This window comes from Biomphalaria glabrata, chromosome 17 (genome assembly GCF_947242115.1).
Source record: "Biomphalaria glabrata chromosome 17, xgBioGlab47.1, whole genome shotgun sequence".
Lineage (NCBI taxonomy): Eukaryota > Metazoa > Mollusca > Gastropoda > Planorbidae > Biomphalaria > Biomphalaria glabrata.
The window spans coordinates 19,741,272-19,755,196 of NC_074727.1; the positions used below are offsets into that span (position 1 = coordinate 19,741,272).

General features: G+C 37.5%; 1 protein-coding gene across 4 annotated transcripts in view; it reads right to left on the reverse strand.

The window, feature by feature from the left end:
• Positions 1-13,925, reverse strand: part of LOC106062757 (proton channel OtopLc-like) — a 79,991-nt gene that overhangs the window by 6,899 nt on the left and 59,167 nt on the right. For all 4 annotated transcript variants that reach the window (XM_056015136.1, XM_056015135.1, XM_056015134.1 and 1 more), the window contains 3 exons: positions 6,119-6,259; positions 1,957-2,168; positions 284-465 (listed from right to left, as the gene is read on the reverse strand). In XM_056015136.1, the coding sequence (XP_055871111.1) occupies positions 284-465; positions 1,957-2,168; positions 6,119-6,259 (535 nt within the window). The remainder of the gene's footprint in view (positions 1-283; positions 466-1,956; positions 2,169-6,118; positions 6,260-13,925) is intronic.

Sequence of the window (13,925 nt, forward strand, 5' to 3'; positions counted from 1 at the left end):
AACCGTTAGATACTTGAATGAAGTTGTATACATAAAGGTCACATGTCGCGTCTTTGTCCGTAATACAATATTGTCACCTTGAAGTCCTAACACCAACTGCCCAATACTAACATAAACACGCTAACCCCCACTCCAATACACACACACTATCGGTGACGTCACTAAATGTCGCTTTCAAAGTCCGTCGACTCTTAGTGCATCTCTATACTAAGTGCCTAACTAAAGGACGTTACTCTTGACAAAGCTATTTCTAGAAGTCTTCCACTAGGACTCCACAGTGTACCTGAAGATGATGAAGACCAGGAGACCAGTGTAAGAGATCAGCACCAGAATGTCCTCCAGGTCAATCTCGTGCTCGTTGTGGAAGGTCAGGTTCTTCATTCTCCATGCGGCCAGCAGAATGGCGATCAAAGTCACTGTGTAGATAAACGTCTCTGACAGGTGGGTCAGTATTAGCCCAGACAACTGGTCAAAAAGAGAAAACAGAATAAACTTGTAGAGGTGTATTGTCCATGTCAAAAACATTTTTTTTTATAGAAAACAAATCCGTAATATAAAAATGTAAAAAAAAAGTTCCCTTTATAAACCATGCAACAACGGTTAACGAATAGGGTGTCATGTGGCCAGCACAACGACCAACCGTCTTAACGTTCCCTAACTAATGTCAGGTACCCAGTTGGGTGGTTTCAGGGGCGACCTACAAATCCCGAAATTCAAAATCTCAGTCTTCACCGAGATTCGTATCTAGGACCCCAGGTTCGTAAGCCAAGCGCTTAACCACTCAGCCACCGCGACCCTTACAATAATGTAAGCCTACTAAATATTTTTTCCAGGTAAAATATTTTCACGATTTAAATCTAAAGAGATTCTAGGTACTTTTAGTAAAGATCCATCAGCCATAAATATAAAGAGGTGTAACTTTTTTAAATACAATAATTATTATTCATTGGTCTTTAAAATAAGTTCATCTCTAAATCGTATCATACCCAAAAGTATTGAGAAAAGTTGACAAGCTGTAACCCTCTACACTTAACATCAAGGAGCACTACCAACGCCAATTAGACGCAACCATAATTAAATTACGCAAAAAACAACCATCTTAGATGTCATTGTGTGAAATAAGACATCAACAGAAGTCTGAAAAGATATTTAGCACAGTTTAATTTATTAATTTGCTGTGGGGGAATAAAAGAGTTTACCTGTCACTTTCCAACAGGCTTTGGTCAATAAACTCTAAACATAATATTTAAACTGTTTCGTAAAATAATTAGTAAGCTACGACTTCATCCTAGAGACCGAACAGAATCTCATTTCCCAGGAACTCGAAGATGGAATTTAAGTCCCAGCTTCGCTTTGAAAGCTTATGACAGTCAAGCGATAAGGTTGGTTGATGCTATTGCAGATCTTTCAAATTTGCTTTAAGATTCAGCTAATTGTTTTCCTTCAAAGTCTACACAAATTAGGCATGGGTAAATCACGACAGTCCCAGGAATCCTTTTTAGGTAAAATATAAAATCGTTTCATCGCGCCGATTCAGCGGCGGCCCAACAGTCTCAGTGGGTGCTGGCCCACCGGGCATTTGCGCGAATTCACATATACCCAGTCAGCCCCTCGTAACGACTAACCATTCCGGAATTCTACTGTCATTCTATTCGTTATCGATTAACTAAGATCTTCACAATCATACATAAACGACTTAAGTGTAATCATTCAATATGACCAGTCACTAAAGTTTCGTCGACTAGTCACTAAAGTCTCGTCGACTAGTCACTAAAGTCTCGTCTACTATTCACTTAAGTCTCGTCGACTAGTCACTAAAGTCTTTTCGTGCACACAAAACACTGTCAACCAAACAAACACACTCACTATCACACTAGTCACTTGAAATCATGGTTTTCCCAAACAAACCCTACAAAGTGAACAGAGCTGGATACATTATGAACATGTTTACTGTACCTGCATGTTCTCCGAGTTGACCAGCATGTAAAAAGCAATGATGGAGATGATGGTGCCGACCATCATCAGGATACCCAGAAACAGGCCTCTGCTGCTGCTGGTGCAGTCCACACTCATTCGGTGCACTCTCTCGTGGTCATCGTCGTCAGAATCGGAGGGGTGATGGCGCATGGGCTTGTTACCCACATTCTTCCACATAATATACAATATACCTGTAACAGTAACACATAATATACAATATACCTGTAACAGTAACACATAATATACAATATACCTGTAACAGTAACACATAATATACAATATACCTGTAACAGTAACACCTAATGTACAGTAAACCAGTAACAGTAACTCATAATGTACAGTAGACCTGTAACAGTAACACAATGTAAGTAGACCTGTAACAGTAACACATAGTGTCTAGTATACCTTTCGCTTGTAATATCCTTACTTAGTTGGCAAAGGGGATTTATTTTTATATGGCGTTCGTGATATAGTTTAGTTTATATTTCTTTTAAAAATCTCTCTCAATCGTCTTCTTTTTAAATCTTTTGTTTACCTTATGTAACCCCATATTTCTCAATACCTTTTCTTTTCCTTTACTATGCTTTAGTATTTATTACTTAAAGAATGTAAGCTTGACCTTCTAACTAAAATGTTAACAAACTGGAGATAACTATATTCACAATGTATTGTGGAAATCCCCTAATTCGCAAGAAGGTTTTTTTTTTTTTTAACTATAAACTAAGTAAAAAGTAAACTTATGTGTTGTTGACAATGTAATCTCTTCAGTACTGAATTTTAAAAAAAATCGTCTTTGAAAAAACTGAGAGATAACATCAATTTTTAGCGGCCCCCGTAAGGGGAAAAAGCCGCTATTAGGTTTGTGCAATGTAAATGTAAGGGAGGCAATGTTACAATATGCTAACAAAGATGGACAATTTTTGTGTATTTTCAGTATCACTAAGTCAAATATATTTTTAAAATGTACAGGAAATGTTTACAACAAATACAAATAATAGTTAAAGACGTTTTTTCTGGTCAACTAGCTGCTAAAATTAAAAGAAAACATTTCTGTTTGTTTATAAAGGCTAATAATGCACTTTGTATGTAAATATCACGCACATTTTTTTAAATGGACTTTTTATGCAGCGATTTTCGTGCAGTAGCGTAACGTCGCAACATGATCAGGTGCTAAACCAATTCCTTAAACTTTTTTTAAAAATCAGATTTTATTTATTTTTTGTTTAGTGCCCCCATCCGAATAAAAGAGGCTTATTTTTGTGCGTTTTGTCTGTTGGTCGGTCTGTCCGTCACGATTAGATTTAAAAAACTAGAACTCTAAAAGCTATTGAAAATCTGATTTACCCTTTAATGTTCCTCCCATAACATCTCAATAGTTTTAAGTATCTAAAATTGATTGTTCCGGATTTTCTTGTGCAAAACTAATCAACGCCAACAAATGTTTGTTTGCTCTTCTAACTTATATTACATTCAATTTCCATGCTTAAACGTTGCAAAAACACATTATCAATAATATGTTGTTCCGTTTTTTATGTAAATAGCATATTAATGCTAAATCATAATCTCTATACTGACTTATATTTCATTAATTGTAAAAATGTTCCGGATATTGTTTTATAAAACATGAATTATGCCTAATGATTGTTTGAAATCGCATAAGGCTTTTAAAAAAAGTAATTTACTAGAATTGATTACTGAAAATTACTTTTTAGACATTTAATTTTCTTGTAAAACATAACATAGAAGTTTTGTAATCGATAAAGAAAGTTCCGGATTTTGTTTCTTACAAATCGTCGCCAGAAATTTCCGAATTTATTTAAAAATCTACTAACGCCAAATAATTGTTTGAACTCCCTCTTCTAATTAATAAACAAATAATCTTCTCATTTACGAAATAATGTTTTTACGGATTTTTATGAAAAATATTTTAACTCACTACTCTCTTACAGTACATTTAACTTTCTACCTAAAACATTAAAAAATCTAATTATCGTTAATATTATGTTCCGATTTTTAAGGAAAACAGAATCCAAACACCAAAGTAAGGTATGAAAATCTCTCCACGTGGCTGTAGTACATCTAATTTTTATACGAGACCATCCAAAAAATTTAATTAACGGTATTACATTTATCTGAAATTCTCTTTTTCTTTATAAACTTTTCAATTGTGTTCATACCTAAAAATTATTGCGATGTTTTGAAACGTAAAATAAAGGTTAATCAATTTTTAATAACTTTTAGTTGTTTTTTTTATATCAAGATAACGGACAGACCGACTGACAGACAAAACGCAAAAACAATGTGGCTTTGATCCTTTTTAAATAATATCTATTAGAACTCAGTGCACCAATGTCTATGAACCCTCGTTAAATATCTCGTGTAAATAAAGACATTTTTTTTATGGTACCGGTACTAGCCTATTGTGAGGTAATGGAATTTTTTTTCTTTGACGTCATATGAATGGACTCTTTAAATGTAATGTTAAAAGAACGCACTCGGTGCACCAATGTCTATTAACCCTCGAAAAAATTGCTTGTATTAATGAAAACATATTTTAGTCTAACTAAGCCGTGTGACGTAGTGTTTTTTTTTTCCTTTGACGTCACATGGAATGAATTCTTTAAATGAAATGCTAAAAGAACGCACTCGGTGCACCAATGTCTATGAACACTCGAGAAATGGCTCGTGTTGATAAAGGTGATTTTTAGTCTAGCTAGGCCTTGTGACGTAGTGTTTTTTTTTTCCTTTGACGTCATATGGAATGAATTCTTTAAATGAAATGCTAAAAGAACGCACTCGGTGCACCAATGTCTATGAACACTCGATAAAACGCTCGTAATGATGAAGGCGATTTTTATTCTAGCTAGGCCGTGTGACGTAGTGTTTTTTTTTTCCCTCTGACGTCATATGGAATGAATTCTTTAAATGAAATGCTTAAAGAACGCACTCGGTGCACCAAAGTCTATGAACACTCGATAAATGGCTCTTATAGATGAAGGCGATTTTTAGTCTAGCTAGGCCGTGTGACGTAGTGTTTTTTTTTCCCTCTGACGTTATATGGAATTAATTCTTCAAATGAAATGAAAAAAGAACTCGGTATAGTAATGTTTATTAAGCCTCGTTATGTGACTCGCGTTTAAAAAAGGAATGATATCTTGATTTAGATCTAATCTAGATTTTTTAAACTAGATCTAGATTTTTATTACAGTATATCTAGATCTGGATTTATATTCTAATTAAAATTATTTTAGAGTCTAGATCTAGAATTTCTAGATCTAGTTTAGACTAAAATAGACTAGATTAAGATGTAGAATTTCAATTTCTAAACTTAAAGTGTAAAAAAAAAGTGTAGATTTTCATTTCCAAACGTTTTGATCAATATTGTAATGTTTTAATATACTAAAACTAATCTACTATTTTTTATTAAATTTAATTTTAAATTTACGGCAAATTAATCTTTGAAACATTATTACTTTTGACCATCGGATGGCTGCCTGGTCGTGCGGTTTGCGCGCTGGACTGTCGTTCAGATTTATGGATGGCCCAGGGTTCAAACCCTGCCCGCTCCCATCCCCCGTCGTCCTGCGGGAGGTTTGGACTAGGAAGTAATTATCTTCAACTCTGAAGGAACATCCGAAACGTGTAAAACATTTTACATCAAAATTAAATCACCTCTTGAATATTATTTGCGAATATGCAGATCCGACAGGGATCCGACTTCGACGGGGGCCGCCTCTGAGTTTGTGTAACACAAACTCTCTTTGTAATCTTGTTTTAATACTGCGTTTGAAAAAAACAGTTTGCATAAACTTTGCAGCAGAGAGTTTAAAACAGTAAGGACGAGTGCTCGCTCGGATATCATCACAATTACTGTGTTGTCTTCTGTATTATGTATAAAATGTCAATGTAATCAATATTACTGAATAGAAATTACTACACTATTTAACAATAACTAAAAAAAACCCAGTAACATAGCTTTATAGCATGCAATAATACATTTGTTGGGTTATATTACATATTTATTTATTTTCAAATATTAAAAGCATTTAAAGAGAATGAAAACAAATGAACAATAATTCAGACAGAGTATACTAGTTAGTCTTTCACTCATTAAGATTGGTCTGAACCCCGTTGAACCTACCGGCGCACATGAGGCTGTATTCGATGGTACATGGGTACAGATAGGGTCCAGCAGCTTCGACGGCATCGTTCATCATGCCAGACATCTCACAGGTCGATGAGCTGGAGTTAACATCGTGATGATTAGACGAAGAACTGACCGCTGAGACATAAATTAAAAGACATATAACGATTTACTTAAGTGTGTTGTTTCAATTAGAACAATCTCACATTATAAAATAATGTCAAGTTTTCTGACTCAACCAAAGAAATAGCTATAATTTTAACACTAACTCAATGCGAAACAGTTAATCTTCATATTAAATCTTATTTACTACCGCTGGATAGTTGCCTTTTTATTTTTAATTAAATTTACAGTCAAATGGAATTGACAAGCTTTAGAAAGATCCTAGGCATCACACAAAAAAAAAAACATTTCACAATGGAAGAGATTAGAAACATCATCACAGTGGAGGAGATTAGAAACATCACCACAGTGGAGGAGATTAGAAACATCATCACAGTGGAGGAGATTAGAAACATCATCACAGTGGAGGAGATTAGAAACATCATCACAGTGGAGGAGATTAGAAACATCATCACAGTGGAGGAGATTAGAAACATCATCACAGTGGAGGAGATTAGAAACATCATCACAGTGGAGGAGATTAGAAACATCATCACAATGAAGGATTGATTTGTTGATTTGTTGATTTGAGGCACATCGGCACAATTTAGGCCATGTCGTGCCTGCAGTCCCTCAAGGACCACTCTCTCTCTCTAAACAACAAGGGCCAGATTCTATACAGTCATATAATTAAAATCAAGGTCTATTCACAGTTAAAATAGTAAAGGTAGTAAAAATTTAAATATTTGGTAAAAATCTAATGTAAATAGTGCATGTTCACAAATTCATAAATCAGATCTTCGTAGATAGCCCCACTTCCCGAATAAAGCCCAGTACCTTCCCAGGGTCGACATTATTAAATAGTGTTTTTAGATTAGTGGGTCTAAAATATTTCGCCCTGACATCCTGGTATCTGGGGCAATCAACGAGGATATGTTCCACGGTGAGGCGAGCGTCACAGTACTCGCAAAGTGGGGGCTCCTCTCTCTTTAGTACAAAAGAGTGCGTGATGTAGGTGTGGCCAATCCTAAGTCTGGACATGGTTGTGCTACCACGCCTTGTCAGACCCTTAGATGTGGGCCGCCACCTGACATCCGCCACAATCTGCCTGAGTTTACTGTGAGTCTCAGCCTCCCATCGGTTCTGCCACTCTCGATAGGTGGCAGAGGCAATACTTTGTCTCAGGTCCGAGTAGGGAATTTGGGTTCCTGACACCGCATGATTTAGGGCTCTCTTTGCTTCTCTGTCTGCGGCTTCGTTTCCCTCAATGCCAACATGGGAGGGGACCCAGATGAAGGTGACATCCCTACGGTCGGCTGTTATTTGGTCCAACAGCTTCAGGCTCTTATGTACCAATGGGATGTCAGTCTTCATCCGCCCCAAAGCTTGCAATGCAGATTTGGAGTCGGAGCAGTTTATAAATTTACTCCTTTCTGATGCTTTTACGGCCATAAGTGCAAGCAACATTGCGTGCAATTCGGCCGTAAAGATGGAGCAACCATCGGGGAGTCTACGGGAGATTGTTTTGTTCCGAAAGGAGCAGGCACACGCGACCTTTCCCTCCATTTTGGATCCGTCTGTGTAGATGGTGCCACAATCTCCGTAGCTCTCCTGCAGTTCCCTAAAGTGGACTTGTAGTATGCTTGGGTTTGTATTTTCTTTTTTGAAATTAAGGAGGGATAAATTTAATTTGGGTTTATTCATTAGCCAAGGAGGATTCTGAGGGGTTTCTATTTTAGAGATTTGGTCAATGGGTGGGGTTAAATTTTGGATGGGTTCTCTCATTCGAAGGCCCAACGGCTGTATGACGTTAGGCCTTCGATTGTATAATTCTACCTCTGTGGGGTTAAATATGGAGTCAAAAGCAGGGTTCGTGGGGTTGGATTTTAGCTTGACTATATACTGCATTGCAAGCTTTTTCATTCTTATATCCATGGGGAGTTCTCCAGCCTCCACATGGAGACTTGGGATAGGTGATGTACGAAACGCGCCGAGACAGAGACGCAGGGCAGCATTTTGTATTGGTTCCAGTATTTTTAGGTACGACTTCCTTGCTGCTCCATATATTATGGATCCGTAGTCTAGCTTGGATCGAATTAGACTCCGATAGAGCAGCAGCAAGGTATCTCTGTCAGCTCCCCAGTCCGTATGGCTGAGTACTCTTAGTATGTTTAATGACTTTTGGCATTTCTTCTTAAGTTCCTTAATGTGGGGGAGAAAATTAAATTTGGAATCTAAGGTGAGGCCTAAAAATTTTGTAGTTTTCACGACAGGGATCTTCTTTTTGTGTATAAATAGTTCAGGGTCTGGGTGGAGTCCCCTTAGATTACAAAAATGCATACTAACTGTTTTGGAGTCTGAGAATTTGAAACCATTATAGTTTGCCCAACCCTGAATTTTGTTTAAACATAACTGTAATTTCCTTTCTAAGGTGTTCATGTTTTTCCCATAAGTAAGAATGACAAAGTCATCAACATACAAAGAGCACTCTATGCCAGGGGACAGCGCATTTATGATGCTATTTATTTTAATGTTGAACAGGGTGACTGACAGAATGCTGCCCTGGGGTACACCCATTTCCTGGTCATGAGTGTCAGAAGCGGAGTTGCCCACTCGGACCTGAAATTTTCGATCTTTCAGGAATTCCTCCACAAAACGGGGGAGGTGTCCCTTAAGCCCCATAAGCGCCAGGTCACGTAGAATGCCATGTTTCCAGGTTGTGTCATAGGCCTTTTCTATATCGAAGAATACAGCTACTAGATGTTCTCTTCTGAGTAATGCATTTCTAATATAAGCTTCCAGCCTTACCAGGTGGTCAGTTGTTGTCCGCCCCTGCCGGAATCCGCGCTGGTAGTTTGAGATCACTTTATTCCTTTCCAGGTACCAGACCAGCCTACTGTTAATCAGTACTGTTACTAACCCTCCCTGCGCCTGGTAATGCGCCGGGCATGGGTGACTCCTTCAATGCCCTCCACTATTTCCTTCTCGGAACATTCCAGTAGGTCCCTAGAGCTGATTACACCTCTGCTGGTGTTCAGACTCTTGTGTGGCATGACTTCCACTTGGAGATCACAGAGTCTTCTGCATCTTAAAAGCCCATCAGAGTGTGTCTTGCTGTCTACTTCTACAAGGAGTTCCATTGTTTTGTGTAGCTTAGACACACTCTTGGGCTCTCCCACTACTGACTTGAGTCCCTTATAGATAATAAAAGGGCTCAACTTGGTCAGGCTTTTTCCCTCCTCTGTGCATCTAACCACCAGAAATGATGGCCAGGTGGCACAGCTTTTTGGGACCTCCTCTTTTTTATCGTCAATTCGTCGTTTCTTGCCCAGACATAGGTCTGGGGCAAGTAGTTTTGTGTGTGTTTTTTTGTCCATATATATTTTGGTTAATTCGGCACCAATGCTCCCCACCCGCCATCGAGTCCAACAAGGGGACGGGCCATTCGGATGTCCAGAATGAGCCCGCCAGGGCTACACAGGTGCTATACTCAGTCAGCTGCTACATCGGACATGTGTCCGATACAGCAGCTCCTGATTGACCCTCCAGCCACCGACGACCTATGCTGGTAGCTCGGCATGACCAGCCGGTTGACACATCATCACAATGGAGGAGATTAGAAACATCATCACAATGGAGGAGATAAGAAACATCATCACAATGAAGGAGATTAGAAACATCATAACAATGGAGGAGATTAGAAACATCACCACAATGGAGGAGATTAGAAACATCACCACAATGAAGGAGATTAGAAACATCATCACAATAGAGGAGATTAGAAACATCATCACAATGGAGGAGATTAGAAACATCATCACAATGGAGGAGATTAGAAACATCATCACAATGGAGGAGATTAGAAACATCATCACAATGGAGGAGATTAGAAACATCATCACAATGGAGGAGATTAGAAACATCATCACAATGGAGGAGATTAGAAACATCATCACAATGGAGGAGATTAGAAACATCATCACAATGGAGGAGATTAGAAACATCACCACAATAGAGGAGATTAGAAACATCATCACAATGGAGGAGATTAGAAACATAATCACAATGGAGGAGATTAGAAACATCATCACAATGGAGGAGATTAGAAACATCATCACAATGGAGGAGATTAGAAACATCATCACAATGGAAGAGATTAGAAACATCATCACAATGGAGGAGATTAGAAACATCATCACAATGGAGGAGATTAGAAACATCATCACAATGGAGGAGATTAGAAACATCACCACAATGGAGGAGATTAGAAACATCATCACAATGGAGGAGATTAGAAACATCATCACAATGGAGGAGATTAGAAACATCATCACAATGGAGGAGATTAGAAACATCATCACAATGGAGGAGATTAGAAACATCATCACAATGAAGGAGATTAGAAACATCATCACAATGGAGGAGATTAGAAACATCATCACAATGGAGGAGATTAGAAACATCATCACAATGGAGGAGATTAGAAACATCATCACAATGGAGGAGATTAGAAACATCATCACAATGGAGGAGATTAGAAACATCATCACAATGGAGGAGATTAGAAACATCATCACAATGGAGGAGATTAGAAACATCATCACAATGGAGGAGATTAGAAACATCATCACAATGGAGGAGATTAGAAACATCATCACAATGGAGGAGATTAGAAACATCATCACAATGGAGGAGATTAGAAACATCATCACAATGGAGGAGATTAGAAACATCATCACAATGGAGGAGATTAGAAACGTCATCACAATGGAGGAGATTAGAAACATCATCACAATGGAGGAGATTAGAAACATTATCACAATGGAGGAGATTAGAAACATCATCACAATGGAGGAGATTAGAAACATCATCACAATGGAGGAGATTAGAAACATCATCACAATGAAGGAGATTAGAAACATCACCACAATGAAGGAGATTAGAAACATCACCACAATGGAGGAGATTAGAAACATCACCACAGTGGAGGAGATTAGAAACATCATCACAATGGAGAAGATTAGAAACATCACCACAGTGGAGGAGATTAGAAACATCACCACAATGGAGGAGATTAGAAACATCATCACAATGAAGGAGATTAGAAACATGATCACAATGAAGGAGACTAGAAACATCATCACAATGGAGGAGATTAGAAACATCATCACAATGGAGGAGATTAGAAACATCATCACAATGGAGGAGATTAGAAACATCATCACAATGGAGGAGATTAGAAACATCACCAAAATAGAGGAGATTAGAAACATCATCACAATGGAGGAGATTAGAAACATTATCACAATGGAGGAGATTAGAAACATCTCCACAATGGAGGAGATTAAAAACATCATCACAATGGAGGAGATTAGAAACATCATCACAGTGGAGGAGATTAGAAACATCATCACAATGGAGGAGATTAGAAACATCACCACAATGGAGGAGATTAGAAACATCACCACAATGGAGGAGATTAGAAACATCATCACAATGGAGGAGATTATAAACATCACCACAATGGAGGAGATTAGAAACATCATCACAATGGAGGAGATTAGAAACATCACCACAATGGAGGAGATTAGAAACATCACCACAATGGAGGAGATTAGAAACATCATCACAGTGGAGGAGATTTGAAACATCATCACAATGGAGGAGATTAGAAACATCATCACAATGGAGGAGATTAGAAATATCACCACAATGGAGGAGATTAGAAACATCATCACAGTGGAGGAGATTTGAAACATCATTACAATGGAGGAGATTAAAAACATCATCACAATGGAGGAGATTAGAAACATCATCACAATGGAGGAGATTAGAAACATCATCACAATGGAGGAGATTAGAAACATTATCACAATGGAGGAGATTAGAAACATCATCACAATGGAGGAGATTAGAAACATCATCACAATGGAGGAGATTAGAAACATCACCACAATAAAGGAGATTAGAAACATCATCACAATGGAGGAGATTAGAAACATCATCACAGTGGAGGAGATTAGAAACATCATCACAATGGAGGAGATTAGAAACATCATCACAATGAAGGAGATTAGAAACATCACGATCATCTGATGACAACTGTAAACAAAAGCGAACTAACATTTTATGGCCATTTCACACGGTTCTCAGTGCTTGGAAAGACCTTCCGTTAGGGAACAGTAACAGGAAAAATAAGAATCAAGAGATGGAAAGACAACATTAAAGATTGGACAGGTCTGAAAGAGATTCAAGGCAAAAAAAAAGAGAAATGGAGAATGACGGTTCAAAAACTTCCACAAACAAAGATGTAGTGAAAGATGCAGTTATAGATGTATTTAGAGATGTAGTCAAAGATGTAGTCAAAGATGTAGTCAAAGATGTAATCAAAGATGTAATCAAAGATGTAGTCAAAGATGCAGTTAGAGATGTAGTCAAAGATGTAGTCAAAGATGTAGTCAAAGATGTAATCAAAGATGCATGTAGAGATGTAGTCAAAGATGTAGTCAAAGATGTAATCAAAGATGCAGTTAGAGATGTAGTGAAAGATGTAGTCAAAGATGTAATCAAAGATGTAATCAAAGATGTAGTGAAAGAAGCAGTTAGAGATGTAGTCAAAGATGTAGTAAAAGATGTAATCAAAGATGTAATCAAAGATGTAATGACAGATGCAGTTAGAGATGTAGTCAAAGATGTAGTCAAAGATGTAATCAAAGATGTAATCAAAGATGTAGTCAAAGATGCAGTTAGAGATGCAGTCAGAGATGTAGTCAAAGATGTAATCAAAGATGTAATCAAAGATGTAGTCAAAGATGTAGTTAGAGATGCAGTCAGAGATGTAGTCAAAGATGTAATCAAAGATGTAGTCAAAGATGCAGTTAGAGATGTAGTCAAAGATGTAGTCAAAGATGTAATCAAAGATGTAGTCAAAGATGCAGTTAGAGATGCAGTCAGAGATGTAGTCAAAGATGTAGTCAAAGATGTAGTCAAAGATGTAGTCAAAGATGCAGTTAGAGATGTAGTCAGAGATGTAGTCAAAGATGTAGTCAAAGATGTAGTCAAAGATGCAGTTAGAGATGCAGTCAGAGATGTAGTCAAAGATGCAGTTAGAGATGTAGTCAAAGATGTAGTCAAAGATGTAGTCAAAGATGCAGTTAGAGATGCAGTCAGAGATGTAGTCAAAGATATAGTCAAAGATGTAGTCAGAGATGTAGTCAAAGATGTAGTCAAAGATGTAGATAAATTTGTAGTCAAAGATGTAGATAAAGATGCAGTCAAAGAGTGAAAGTCAAATACTTCCTACAGAGTCTCTCCCAAGTGAACTCACTATTTTGCCGTGACCGTAAAGGATAAAAAAAATACAAAAGAGAAGAATGGAAGTCTATCAATACATTTTCTTTGAATTGTTCATTAGCACTTGCAGATTTGTCACACACATTTGAAGTGTTTGCCAGGAAGCAGGATGCCTACATTGTGTATGTGTTGTTAACCCTTTCAGACTTGAAAGTTGAAGAAATCAAAAACTGACAAAGCTTGAGTGGTACCTAGACGTGTATTTTACATTTAAAAATATTCGCCAGCAGAAATTGAGAGAAGGATCCTAGCCATGTGTCACAGTCTTAGTTGACATTGCATGATCTAAAGTTCACGTCATGTTAAGAGTTTAAAAGACACGTGGAATTCCTGATGTAGAAAACAGGAA